At 37.0% G+C, this 13,771-nt stretch overlaps 1 protein-coding gene across 12 annotated transcripts in view; it reads left to right on the top strand.

Annotated features, from left to right (window-relative positions):
• Nucleotides 1–8,612, top strand: part of PTPRC (protein tyrosine phosphatase receptor type C) — a 62,781-nt gene extending 54,169 nt beyond the window's left edge. For all 12 annotated transcript variants that reach the window (XM_040566221.1, XM_040566219.1, XM_040566214.1 and 9 more), the window contains 10 exons: nt 1,145–1,302; nt 1,796–1,931; nt 2,636–2,785; nt 3,253–3,343; nt 4,345–4,478; nt 5,325–5,459; nt 5,786–5,908; nt 6,334–6,512; nt 7,177–7,312; nt 8,086–8,612. In XM_040566221.1, the coding sequence (XP_040422155.1) occupies nt 1,145–1,302; nt 1,796–1,931; nt 2,636–2,785; nt 3,253–3,343; nt 4,345–4,478; nt 5,325–5,459; nt 5,786–5,908; nt 6,334–6,512; nt 7,177–7,312; nt 8,086–8,358 (1,515 nt within the window). In that variant the 3' untranslated portion in view covers nt 8,359–8,612. The remainder of the gene's footprint in view (nt 1–1,144; nt 1,303–1,795; nt 1,932–2,635; nt 2,786–3,252; nt 3,344–4,344; nt 4,479–5,324; nt 5,460–5,785; nt 5,909–6,333; nt 6,513–7,176; nt 7,313–8,085) is intronic.
• The last annotated feature ends 5,159 nt before the right edge of the window (nt 8,613–13,771 follow it).

Genomic DNA, 13,771 nt, shown 5'->3' with positions numbered 1-13,771 from the left:
TGACCCATGATTACAGCTGGGAATTCCTACTCTGCTGTCTCATTGCATTTCAATAATGCCAAAATTGCAACTTTGTGTGAAGACAGTGAGAATATGATGATGTTAAGAATTAACTGTTAAAGACACTGCTCTGTGACTAAAAAAGTCTAATAGTAGAAGGGAAAGATTGGTGCAGGCTGAGGACTAATATTTTAGAGCTGTCTGCTCTCTGGCTGACATCGTATTAATATAGATAAAACTGAAAATGCTTGTGGAATTTAAGAGTCATCCCTGCCAAGAAATTGGACACTTCTACAGTTCTGGTGCAATAGTGATGCATAATTCCTGAAAGAGTGGTGAATAACTGTATGAACAGCTGTGTCACAGCTGGATACTTCAAGTCTGAGCAAGAATTTGGGGATTAATTACTGGGGAGATACCCATGTAGCCATACTGAATCTTGGCCAGTAAAAAAGCCATAGGAAGTCTTTGTCATTTTGTTTTATAATGATGATTATCAAAATGTGTCTTCTCTTTGAATCTAGCAGCAACATATGAAAATAAGCCCCAACCCTAGATGTGGTTTAAGCCTTAATCAGGTGACTTAAAAAAGAGAGTCAGTATCATTCAAAATCATAGGTTCTCCTGTACCTTTTTCTATTCTGAGTTAGTTTAATTTTATTTATTTTATTTTTAATCTGTGGTACCCTCAGCAAGGTACTTCTAGGAGACATGAGAGAATTACTAGCCAGTATCCCTTGAAGGAAGCAGAGCTATAAACTAGCCAAGTTATTCATGAATAGAGTGGGGAGACATATTATACTCTGGATCATAAGCTAGCCTGAGAATAAAGTATTTGTAACAACGTTTTGAACCTCCTGCTTGTTCACTGTATAAGTTATTCTGAATTCCTGATTCACAGCTTTCTTGACTGCTACTTTTTTAATTTAAATGGAATATGAAAAATGCTGTAACCTGAGAGACCATTGAGCACCATGTGACAGCACACTATTTGAAATTTCTGCTTCAACATTTGATGACTGTTGTCCTTATTTTTCTTTTGCTTTGTATATCTGCACTTGATTTTAGCTTTGCATATATAGATATGTTAAAAAAACAAAACAATCAAACAGGCAAACAAAAAAACATACTTCTTTTTGTCTAGGGAAGAGAAAGGACGGCTGGTAGAGAAGTCACTCACATTCAGTTCACAAGTTGGCCAGACCACGGAGTTCCCGAGGATCCTCATCTCCTTCTCAAACTCCGACGCAGAGTTAATGCTCTAAGCAACTTTTTTAGTGGCCCAATAGTGGTTCATTGCAGGTAAATCTTAAATATAGATATATAGATATATATTATGTTAAATGAACATGAAGTGAAACTATTCACAAAAGGGAGCTAGGAAAGTTCAGTAGTTTTGATACTGATCCCAAATTTTGTGATTTGATTACTTAAGAGTGAAATAGCTAGAGAGGCATTGAAAGGTCTGTTTTCTGAAGTCCCTGAAGACTGATTCAAGTCAACTAAACCTGAGGATACGTAGACTTCTGAAAAGCAGCCAGGTAAATGCCATGCTGTTCTGGCTATAAGCACCATGTTTGACAATATTGGCCTTATTTTCATTAAAAGATGCTTAAAATCCAAACTTATAATTTTTAGTGTTGCCAATTAATTCACTACAAGAACTGTTTTGATTTCCTTTCTATCCACTTCTCATGGGTTTTCACTTTCTCTCTCTCACTGACTTCTCCCCTCTCAGGGAGGGACTGGAAGATGCCATTCCCCTTCGATAACCAAATCCCTTTGTGCTTTGCAGTGCTGGTGTTGGGCGCACTGGAACCTATATTGGAATTGATGCAATGCTGGAGGGGCTGGATGCAGAAGGCAGAGTGGATGTTTATGGCTATGTTGTGAAGCTGCGTCGGCAGCGGTGCCTCATGGTTCAAGTAGAGGTATCTTGCTAACATTCCTTTCACTTGGAACTCTCTTTCACTAAGTTCTTCATCAGTTTTTCTCAGAAGTGCTCTGCTCAGTCTTGGGTACTCCTACAATTCAGGTGAAATTTTTCATGGAAAATATAGCTCTAAAAAATATTAAGAGAGAGAAAAACTTCCAGTACAATTTTTAAGTTTTAGAAACTAGCTTTTTAAGTTTAGACATTAGAGAAAAAAGACAGTAACATTTTGGATTTGATAATCCAGCTTCTGGCATACACTTCATAAATACAAGCGAACAAATGTGAACTTATATAATCAAACTTAATGCTCATATTCAAAAATATCTCTGTCTCCTGAGATTTTCAGTTGAGTTGAGAGTACAATAAAAGTCATGGACTGATGGAATGTATGTTTTAAACTTATTTAGATGTTTTTCAGATCAAATTTTTCAAATCTCAGTTGCATGTTTTTTGAAAGATATGATGTTTATTTACAGAACACTTTTCATCCAACACACCGTGCTCCAGAATATTTAATTTGGAAGCCCCTATGATTTTCAATAGTTTAATTTAATGCCTATATAATGTTAATGTTTACTGTTATTACCACTAATAGCATCATATAAGTAGTTGTTTTTTATAATTGTTTTAAAAAGTGCTATGATTTTTTTTTGCTCATCAATAACTTCATTTTTAAATCCTTCAAATGGGAAATACCAGTCACAGTACATCCTTATCCATCAAGCGCTAGTGGAATACAATCAATATGGAGAAACAGAGATCAGTCTCTCAGAACTGCATTCCTATCTTAACAATCTGAAAAGAAAAGATCCTCCAAGTGATCCTTCTCTGCTGGAGGCAGAATTTCAGGTAAATAAGCATTGCCTTCTAGTGCACTAACCTGTCACTCCCATTAACATTAAAAAGTGCCTTGCACAATAGCCATGAAAAAGAGGTACCATATAAATAAAATAGATCACTTCTGGGCTATTTTCTTTGGCACAGAAACAATTTCTTTACCTTCATGAAAGAAAACCATCCTGTAAATGACTTAAATTTGATTCTTGCTTTTGATGTTAAAATTTTAAATAAAGTTTAAGGGCATAAAATGATTACTTGTGTCTATGTGCATATTTTCCATGCCATTGTACATGTAGTACAATGTAGCGAGAACAAAGTAGTGTGACCAAAAGACCAATCTAGTGTGACCAAAATTTATAGAATTATATTAAGAAGTGATGCACTGGGAGATGAAGACAAGATATGGGTGTCCAGAGGGGACAGTGATCCTAGAAACCATTTTTATTCCAAGCATAATGCCACATTTCTTTCTTTAGAGACTGCCTTCCTATAAAGGCTGGCGGACACAGAACACTGGGAATCGAGAAGAAAATAAAAGCAAAAATAGGAATGCCAATACAATTCCATGTAAGTATTTTCTATGAACCTTTTGTTATTTTATCTATTATGGAAACCTATTAAATTTTGAACAAACAAGGACAGTAAATTACCTTACTGAAATGTATTTGATTAATTAATTTTCTCAATGTTGTAAAATTAGAAACTTCTCTTAGTGTTTTAAAGAAGATTTTTTTTTTTAAACTGTGAATTCTTGGGAGTGTTTATGTTTATTTCAAATAAAGTGGGCTTTATTCTGCAGTCTGTTATTGAAGGACTGGACTTTTTCTGCTTACAGACTCCATTAAAACATCAGAAACCAACTGCCTTTTCCTTTGGTGAAAATGAAGAACTAGAACTTGATGACTCTGACAAGCTAGTGAAGGATCACAGGCGCTAGGTTTCAGAGAGCGGGTCACTGTCTTATGTATAGGGTAAAACTTTGCTCAGTACTTGGATGCAATGCATCCCAAAATGTCTGTGGCTCACTTAAAAATTGCATTAGGAGAGAGGAGGAGGTAGTCTGATGGGTGGGAACCTGGAGGAGTCGTTCTCAAATCTAGAGTACCTCAAGGTTGGCTTTTGACATTACCCAAGGTGGAGGAGCCCTTAGCCCTCTTCTGTCAAGTCCTTTTTTTTTTCTGATGCCTTTGGCCTTTCCCCAGTAAAGACACAACTGCCTGGGAACTGGTCTTAGTATGTGTTGCAAGGGTTTTGCAAAATCAGCCACCAGTTCCCTGACTCCCTTCTACTGCTTAGGAAGCCACAAATATACTTGGTACTACAACACCAAGTTCAGAAACTTGCTACAGTTCAGGATCATTGGAAAAATTTGTCTTTGCTCTTCTCCCAGAGCAAAGCAACCAAGCCACAAGGGAAGCCAGGCCACCATGTGTGTGGCCATCTTCATCCAGCAATAAAAAACAGTAGCTGGGATTCCCTGGAGGAAGCAGAATGGTGATGTGGAGACAGCCCCCCTCTAATGCTGTATATGAGCAGCAGTGGCATAACTGTGACACTGTCTCATGCAGATGACTTCAACCGAGTGCCAATCAGGAATGAAGAGGAACAAACTAAGGAGGGTGAACATGATTCAGATGATTCTTCAGATGAAGAAAGTGACTGTGAAGAATCAAGCAAATACATCAATGCTTCCTTCATAACTGTATGTATATAGAGGGTCCACTCTAAGCATCTCACAAGCTTTCAGATAAAGCTTGCCTATGATAACTATATAATAGCTTGAACTCATTCTCTTATTGGCTTCACAAATAGAATAAGTTTACCAGAACAGAGGAGGAAGACCTGATGGTTGATTGGCAAATCCATTTAGAATTTTAATAATCAAAATCTTCTACATTTCACTACTACAAGACAATCTGTATTAATATTTTCTCTGGGAGTGAAATGTGAGTACAGTTATTCAGATATACAGAACTGTACTAGTAAAAATTTGGGCCATCAATTTTTTGGTGTCATATTTACCTCCAAACAGAGCAGTTACCAGTTTCTAATTAGATAATAGATGTTATGGAATTATTAGGTAAATTAGATTTATCTAGATTCTTTAAAGTGTGACACAGTTACAGCAACTACTAAAAGTAAACGTATTTTTGCTTTTGGATAGCTCAGTGTCAACTGACTGATGCACTAAGTCTAGCGTATAGTTTAAACTTCTCATTGGTGAAATTAAACAACTGTGTAGAATTAAATATTTGTTTTAGCTCTGAAAAAATATGCTTTGTAGATAATGGCGGGTCTCACCATAGCATGAGTATATCTTGTTGTCAGTCTGGAAGTAATACTTTGGAAGTGATACTGGGAGTTTAATGTCACTTGGCTGTTACAATTCCTGTAAGATCATTCATTGCCTATTGTGATAGGCATATTTTCCCTATGAACAAATGGATAATTAGTTTACTATTCTTTATATAACAATGAGTTCTGCTGCATGACACTCACATTTCAAATGAATTTAAGGAAAAAAAAATACTTAAAATCTCTTTTATAGGGTTACTGGGGTCCAAAAGCCATGATTGCAACACAGGGACCACTACAGGAAACTATCTCTGACTTCTGGCAGATGGTATTCCAAAGAAAAGTCAAAGTCATTGTTATGCTGACAGAGCTAAAAGAAGGAGATCAGGTGAGGGTGTGATTTTCACACTGATGTATTAAGGGTCCTCTATATAGAAGGAAAACACTGAGTTTCATTCTCTTACTCTGTTCCTCCACTTAAGTGTGTTTCATGAGATGAGGAATTTGTATTTCCAATATAATTTTTTCTATTGTTTACCTCCTTAATTTGCCTTCTAATTAATTTTTGAGGGAAAGTGTTGTTTGATGCTATATTTAAAAATACAGAGAAACTCCTACTACTTTGAAGTGAACATGTTCTGTAAGTGCATGTGGAAGATAAACTAAAAGGAAGTTTGAATGATAAGCACTGACTTGTACTTTTATCTATTTTAGGAACACTGTGCACAGTACTGGGGAGAAGGCAAACAAACATATGATGGCATAGAAGTTCAAATGACGGATGTCAACTGTTGTCCTAGCTATACGATACGAGCATTTGATGTTACACATCTGAAGGTAAAAGTTTCTTTGCAAATTATGAAAGGAAGTTTTACACTAGTTCTTCTAATTATAAACCTAGCACAAAGAAAGAGGGGAGGGACAGTTCCAAACACACGTACCTCCTGTGCTAAAAAACTGAAGTATTTTTCTCTTCAAGACCAGCAGTTAATCATGATAAATGTTACAAACTGGCTAAAATTTACCACTTAGTGAATTGCTGAGATGGTAGTAGTGGAGTCTCGGGAGGTCAGCTCTCTTTTGTACTTTAAGCAGTGCTTAGACCTCTGCCTAGCTCATATTTGCACGAAGGCAGAACTCATATCACAATATAGTTCCCCAGGAATAAAAGCTTTCTTTTGTAAAATAGTTGCAATGGGTGTTCTACATGTATCTTTAATTTTAGCCTGAACATTAACTATGACTCCACTGCTGTTTTGCAGAGGAAAGAAACACAGAAGGTGTATCAGTATCAGTATCACAGGTGGAGTGGCTTGGATGTTCCAGAAGATCCTAAAGATTTAGTCAGCATGATTCTAAACCTTAAACAAAAAATCCCAACCAGACCAGCCTCTGAGGACAACAGGAACAACCGCAGTGTCCCACTCGTTGTCCACTGCCGGTGGGTCTAAATGCAGCACTCTCTGTAACCTGGCTCTAAGTTCTGGATATACTTAATAACCACAATTTTGTGATACCCACCTTTTCCCACAAGCCCTGCCATGGCTTGTGGAAGACACTCAGCTCTCTGTATAAAATTCCTCAAAATGCTCAGAACTGACCTTTTTGATTATAGTGCTGAAAGGTGAGTGCAATTCTCTTCAGCCCATATGGATGTGGAGGAGGCGGTTAGAGCTGGGTGTTTTTGCCTGGTACATGTATTTTGAGAAGAAATGCTAGCTCAGAGAGTTTTTGTAATGTATTACTAATGAGGACCCAGCAGAGCTTTTAGTTCAACCCAGTGTATAAGCCCACTTTTTTAGGATCATTTCCAGAAATTGCCTTGCATACCGTTTCAAAGAGAAGATAATCCTGATAATGATTGCTGAGATTTTAGGACTGAAACTTCTAATTTCTCTCTTATCTGTTAAGTGTTCAAATGAGTTCCAAATGGAATCTAGATAAACTGTCTTGTGTATGTCCTACAGATATTCTTAATTGTAACAATTTCTGTCCAGTAAAAAATGTTTTGAAAATGTAATTCATTGTATAGACTTTGAATTAAGCTATTGTTTACTGAGAAGTCTTGCTGATTATACATTTTAAAAAGGTGTGTTTTCTTCTAGTGATGGATCGCAGCAGACTGGTGTATTTTGTGCTTTAATGACCCTCTTGGAAAGTGCAGAAACAGAAGAAGTAATAGATGTTTTCCAAGTAGTAAAAGCTCTCCGTCGTACCAGGCTGGGAGTGGTCTCCACCTTTGTAAGTAAATCCTGTGACTTACCAGGACAAATCACAAGATTGCTTATCACAGTCACAAATATCCTTATGATGTTATGCATTGTTTCTGCATAGTGAATACTCATTATAATCAAGACATTCACAGCCACTAATCACTACTTGGGAATTGGCATTACTGATAAGAATAAAGAAGTCTGTGAGATATCCAGAGCTGTAATGCTATAACACCTAGTGGAAGGTTGCACATTGTACAATTACAAATTGCATAAATTGGTGTTTCTACAGTTGGTGTAGGGACATGTTTGCACAGCACCCTGGGTTAGGAGGCGAACTTAATTTCACAGGTTATGAGCCATCAACTTTTTTTAAGTCACTCCAGAGAATTTGTGTCTCTGGCATACACTTTTTATTTACTAAAAAAACAAACCAGGTTTGGTTTAAGATAAGATATAAGATAACTCTCCCAGAGTCCTTGTGATAAATGTTGTTTACAATTTAGGTACTCTGAAAAACATATCTGGGGGACTTTGCCTTGTGAACCAAGAGGGTGCTGAGTGACTCAACTTGGAGCATCTGACAGAAGCAGCTACAGAGACATTATATACACATGAAATCAGAATAAACCATAGAACCACTATCCTGTACGCCAAAAACTGTGGAAGCTGCTTCATATGTGGTCCTCCATGTTCAATTGTGCACTATGTTTCTAAAATTCAAGAAAAGAAAGAATGAATGGGCTTATTTGTGGGCTCTGTGTGTTCCATTCATGCTAACCTCTTCTCTTTATTTTTAAGGAACATTACCAATTTCTGTATGACACCATTGCCAGTATCTACCCTGCACAGAATGGACAAATAAAGAAGAACAGCCAGCAGGAAGATAAAGTTGAATTTTGCAATGAAGTAGAAAAAAAAGATCAGGAAACTGATTTGATCACTATTGATCTTACCTCATCAATACCAGAGGAAAATGGGGCTTCTGAAGTTTGTGAGGATTCTAAGGCTGCAGATACTACTAAGGGAACAGAAAGCTCAACAAATGGCCCCACAACTCCAGTTTTAACTTAGATTTTTTTGCTAAAAAATAAACAGTGCATTTTCATGTGCAAAAAATCTTAACCAAAATAAGAAGTATATGATTTTTTTCCCCTCTTCATACCTTTTTGAAAGACATCTACTTTTATATAAGATTTTCAAAGTTACAAATTTAACAGAATACTTGAAACTTGTAGAGAGTGACAAAGAACTGTGAAAGTTCATTTTTTGTGTAGATTTGCATTTAATTCTTCCAAAACTTTTCACTGTTTTTATGCTTTTCATTTTAAAAATATGTACAGTGTAATACTATAATACTATGTTCTTATGTTGAGCAGTGGGAAGTGTTTATTTTATTTTTTTTCTTCTGTAACAAGGAGGAAAACAACTCAACACAGCAAGACTAGTGTATTGCTAAAACAGGCCTGTCTTCAAAACTATTAGCAAGTACTCTAATTGGTAAGCATATGTTCTATCACTTCAGGAGTGCTGACCAAGCACTGTTTTAATAAGTGGAATTTATGGGACTTTGCCAAACAACTTCAAGAGCTTATTGTTTACATTGTGTGCTAATTCCAAGGGTCAGATTTTCAGTAAATCCTCCCAAATCAATGTGGAATAGAAGTTTTGCATTTTTCTAACTTGCCTCAAGATGTCCTTGTTGCTCCATATATATTCATCTGAGATTTCAATATTAGATTCAAAGCAGAAAGTTTGGAGATTTGAATGATTACAGTTCTGACAGAAAACACGTTCTGTTTATTCTTAGAGCTTGAAATACTGTGTGCTTGCACATTTATTTTGTATGCTTATATCCTGTAATTTAAAGAGACTACTTCCATGAATGCATATGACCTGTTTTCAGAGTAGATGCTTTTCTCCAAACTGTGTAGATTTCAACTAGTACTACGATTTTTTTTAAAGAGATTTTGTATGTTATAGTTGTGATACTTCTACTGTTTCTTGCTGAATTTTAGCCACTGTTTTTAAAACAAATAAAAAGATTAATTAATAGTTAACAAGGTGGAAATTGTTCTAACAGTCTGTAAACTTGTCATTTCTTCTAAATGCACAAAATTTTGTGCTGTCCAATATATGGATAAAAAATACAAATTTCAGTCGGAAATTCTTATAATACTGTGTATGAATCCAGGTAAGTGTTATGATTCTCTCATTACAGGTGAACAAAACCATTTTTCTCTTGCTTGAAGTCATTAAAGAAACAGTTACTCAACAGACTTAGTGCCCCTCCACTTATCACTGCATGCTCCTAATTTCTCCTTACAAAACAAAATTGAAAATACTTAGAGAGCTATGTAAAAAACATATATGGTCACAGTTAAAACATTAATTTAATTTTGCAGCTAATTGAGATCAAATAATTAATTCACAATTATCAGTTTAGTGCTGCACCTTGGTAGTCTTACTTGAGTAAGTGGCAGCAAACACTCACATATATATATGTCTGTATATATATATATGTATATATAAAATAACTCTTCATACAATCCCAATGTGACAATTGAGGGAGTCTGCCTTAATACGTTTTAGAAGTTCTAATTACTTCTAGGAACTTGCTATGTATACATCAGGGTGCCTTTTTTTTCCTTTTCTATTGTCATTTGAGTTTCAAAAATCCAAAAGGTGGTGACAGAATCTGTAGAAGAGTGTCATTATGCTGGGAGGCTCTGTATTCATGTGGGTAATCTGTGGTTGTATTTTTATGTCTCCCAGGAACACAATGAAGCACATCACAGGTGAGGCACAAAGCCCAAGCTAATAATCTGCTAAGAAACTGCTCTGGCTTTGTTAAGGCAAGAACAACATTGTAAGCAGGCCGGATACCTGGCATAGCCTAGAAACTGAGAAACAAACATGCCAATTAAGATACAAAACTTTGTTGACTTTCTCAAGTAGAGCTAAACTGAAAAAAGACTGGTAACCACGGCCTCAAGCTAAGAGTTAGCTGTTGTTCAAAAGTATTTTATAATCTGAAATCCAGGATAGAAAGAGCTAAGCAATGGGTGAGTTAAGCAACAGGTAATCTGGGAGACAAATTCGGTTAATCAAGGCCTAATGTGACCAAAGGGATGGGATTTCTGCCACGATTTACTGGATAGAAACCAGTAGAAAAGTGGAAGAATGATAATGCGTTGTGGAGTCAGGTGTAGGAAGATGTGGAGAGAGGAAGGGTCTCAGAGCCTTCACAAGGTCTTTCTTGGTCAGGTAACTACAGCTGGAGATGAACCTTGTGTTTTTTCTCTTTTGTTTATATTTTTATAAATTTCTTGCACTCTGTAATGAAAGGTAGTAATATTAATATCTTTTGCAGAGAGAGTATGTTATGAATATCAGCCATATCATGATTCTTGAGATGAATGTTATGCAACATAAAAATGTCCAGCCCACTGAGCATGGGACTGGTTCAGGCTGGGTGGTCAGAAAAATGTAAGGCTTCAGAAGAAGAATGGGACCCAGTACATCATAAACGTACAGCAAGGTATAAATGAAAAGTTTTATACAAAAGTTTTATTAGTTGATCTTTCTTTTCAATACAAATGAAAAGAAGATGACAACTGCAAAATTATTAAAGAAATTTAATTTAAAATATCTCCTTGCTAGGGACAAAAAGGAATTCTACAGCAATACAGTAAGTTACTGTAAATAAGTCTTATTGTTTTTTTCAGCCTTAGTGAAAAATGGGGGTTTATTAAATAGCTGTGTCCTCAGACTCAGAATTTTCAGCATCAGCAATACATTGAATCTGAAATTTGTGAAATTAAAATAATAAACCTTTTTCAAAGGAACAGGCATATAACCATTTACAGCCAGGTTATCTTCTGAATCCAAAAGTGTGATTGTACAACACAGAGGCAAAAAAGAAACAGGAAATTTACTTTGGACCAATGTTAGCACTCAGTATCACAGTTTTGGTTTTGGAGGGCAAACCTCATGCTAGCCTGACCTTGCCTGACAGTTAGCTGAGATCCCGACCACGCAGAGTGTGCCCACAGCAGTGCTCCCTACAGTCCCTTGGTGGCCCTGCTGCATTTTCTCAGTTTACCCGCCAGGCTGTGCTGAAATTCTTCAAACACCTCTGTTCAGAGCTCTGCGCTGTGTTCAGCTTGCTCCATTTCAGTAGCATGGAGCCATTTGAGATAATGAAGATGGCATTTGTTTATACAAATGCATAGATTGTGTCTGTGTAAGACAAAGCTCTGGTTTGGAGTGCATGTTGTAGCTGAACCCTCCATACTTAGCCTTGATAGTTTGGTTGTGAACATCATTCATTGCTGTATCAGTGAGATTACATTCCCAACTCAAAACTGATGATTTTTCAGAAGCTTCTTGGACTGAAAAAGAAAAGAAAAGAAAAAATGGAATGTAGTGTGCCCGTGATAACTTTTTTTGTAAGGCAATACAGCGTGGAGTCAATATTGGATTGTGGGGCTGATGGACTTTATAATAGTGGTCCTCAAAAATGACTTTGCAAAAAATAAACTACAGGTGAGGTACAGTAGACTGCATACATACAGAATAAATCAGTGGTGGCATCACAGTCTACCAAGAAATCATTTGTCATCTCTCCGCTCTCCTTCTGTTGAAATAGAAGTCATCGCTCATATTCTTCAACTTCAGAGAAATATGGTAAAAAAAAATATAAAAGGATAATAGTAAGTTTTCACTCAAAAATGAAGTTCTTGCCAAATGCAGAAATTTGGCAAGTGTCAGTTTTGAAATTTAAAAAAAAGAAAAAAATGAATCATTTTTCAGCCTATTTTACTTATGTTAATGTCATTTTGAGAACAACCATATCTTGTTATAATTTTGGCACTGAATTATTTGTCTTTTATGAAATATTTAAATGTCATATTTTAATGTTATATCATTTTGTCGTTGAAACCACTTCAGGACTACAACAGTTCAGCATCTTTAAAAGTGTTTCCTTTGTCTATGCTGATTTTTAATATAATTCCTATTCAGCAGTAAAATGAAATTCTGACTTTATGTATTGATTTAGCATAAATAAAATTCCCACAGAACAGAAATTCAATTTCTTAAATGGCATTAAAAAATTATTCCATAAGGAGTTCTGTCTCGTTCCCAAGAGAGCAAGCTATTTCCACTACCAAATCATGCCTTGACCCTTCTCCAACCACAATGGAAACACTTTTCCTGTGGACATGCCAGGCAGGCAAAGTTTGCAGCCCCCTTTCCAGCAGACAGCCCCATTCTTGTCTCCTCAGTCCAATTAGTCAGTCTCTGCCTTTTCCTTTGGTAGCTCTTGCTTGAGTTACTGAATGGTGGCCTCTTCCTACCTGAATACTGAATATCAAATGTACAGGTTTTCTCATTCTTTGGAATATTCAATATTTCATTGACGTGAAGAGATGTCTGTTTTCTGCCACAGCCTTTCTATCCCATCTCCATCCACATCTCTGTCCTCCCTGCTCCTTTCTGGCACGGATGTCAGCAGTGCAAGGTGCCAGGGAGCATCAAGAGCCGGCTGCCCTGCCAGGGAAGCAGAGCCTGGATCAAGGGTGAAGCAAGGCAGACAGGGAAGGGATTGCATCAAGGGCACAGTTCCACAGTGAGCAGAGCAGGGCTGGTGACAGGAACCAGCATCAGACAGTGAACCACTGCTCACCATGCAAGTGCAAAGCAACGAAGCAGCTGTGAGGCCAAGGAGACGTGGGTGATTCAGGATCAGCCATGAGCATGGCCAGGTACAGGCAGCCCTTAAGGCACAGCAAGTCTAGGCAGTGCTCCTTACCTTAATGCCACAGGCTTCCTGGCTTGTGTTAAGAAAGAAGCTTATGTTACATCTCTTCTAAAGGTCTTATGCTGCTTTGGAATCACTGACTGTATGAAGTTCATATGCCACTTGGAAAGATGTTACAGAGGTTGATTACTTGTCATAGCATGCCATTTGTTGGGGCCTGTGGCTCAGCCTCTGATACCAACCTGCAATTGGTAAGGTAGGAGATGTCAGCACAGCTGTCATATCATGGTGCAAGATTCCATGGGCTCTGCTTTAGCATTTCTGAAGATTGCCGAGATTTTAGATCTTTCATTTTTAGCTGATAGGACAACCGCTGACCCCTGTAAAACCAATAATGCCGGCCAAGTGCTGACCGAATATTTAGACTAAAACTTGAGTCTTTATTGATATAAAGTTTATGACTGTCTATGTAGAATTTAAAGTTGAGTTAAGCGTACAGATATGTGAGAAAAACAAGTTAGCTGAATTCACTGACTTACAGATAGGAGGTTCATACATTTTCATTCAAGACCCATTTCTACTCTGTGTGCTACGTCTGCACCTCTGCATCCCAAGTGAACACCAGTTGAGATTTTATTGTGAAAGATCATCTTAGAACAGGTACGAAAGAAATAGCTGCAAACTAGACATCTTGTTCTCAACTTTTCCATCCAGCAGGAATAG

The sequence above is a fragment of the Cygnus olor genome, chromosome 8 (genome assembly GCF_009769625.2).
Source record: "Cygnus olor isolate bCygOlo1 chromosome 8, bCygOlo1.pri.v2, whole genome shotgun sequence".
NCBI lineage: Eukaryota > Metazoa > Chordata > Aves > Anseriformes > Anatidae > Cygnus > Cygnus olor.
Note: the sequence above shows the minus strand (reverse complement) of the source record. Positions and strands in the feature narration are given on the sequence as shown.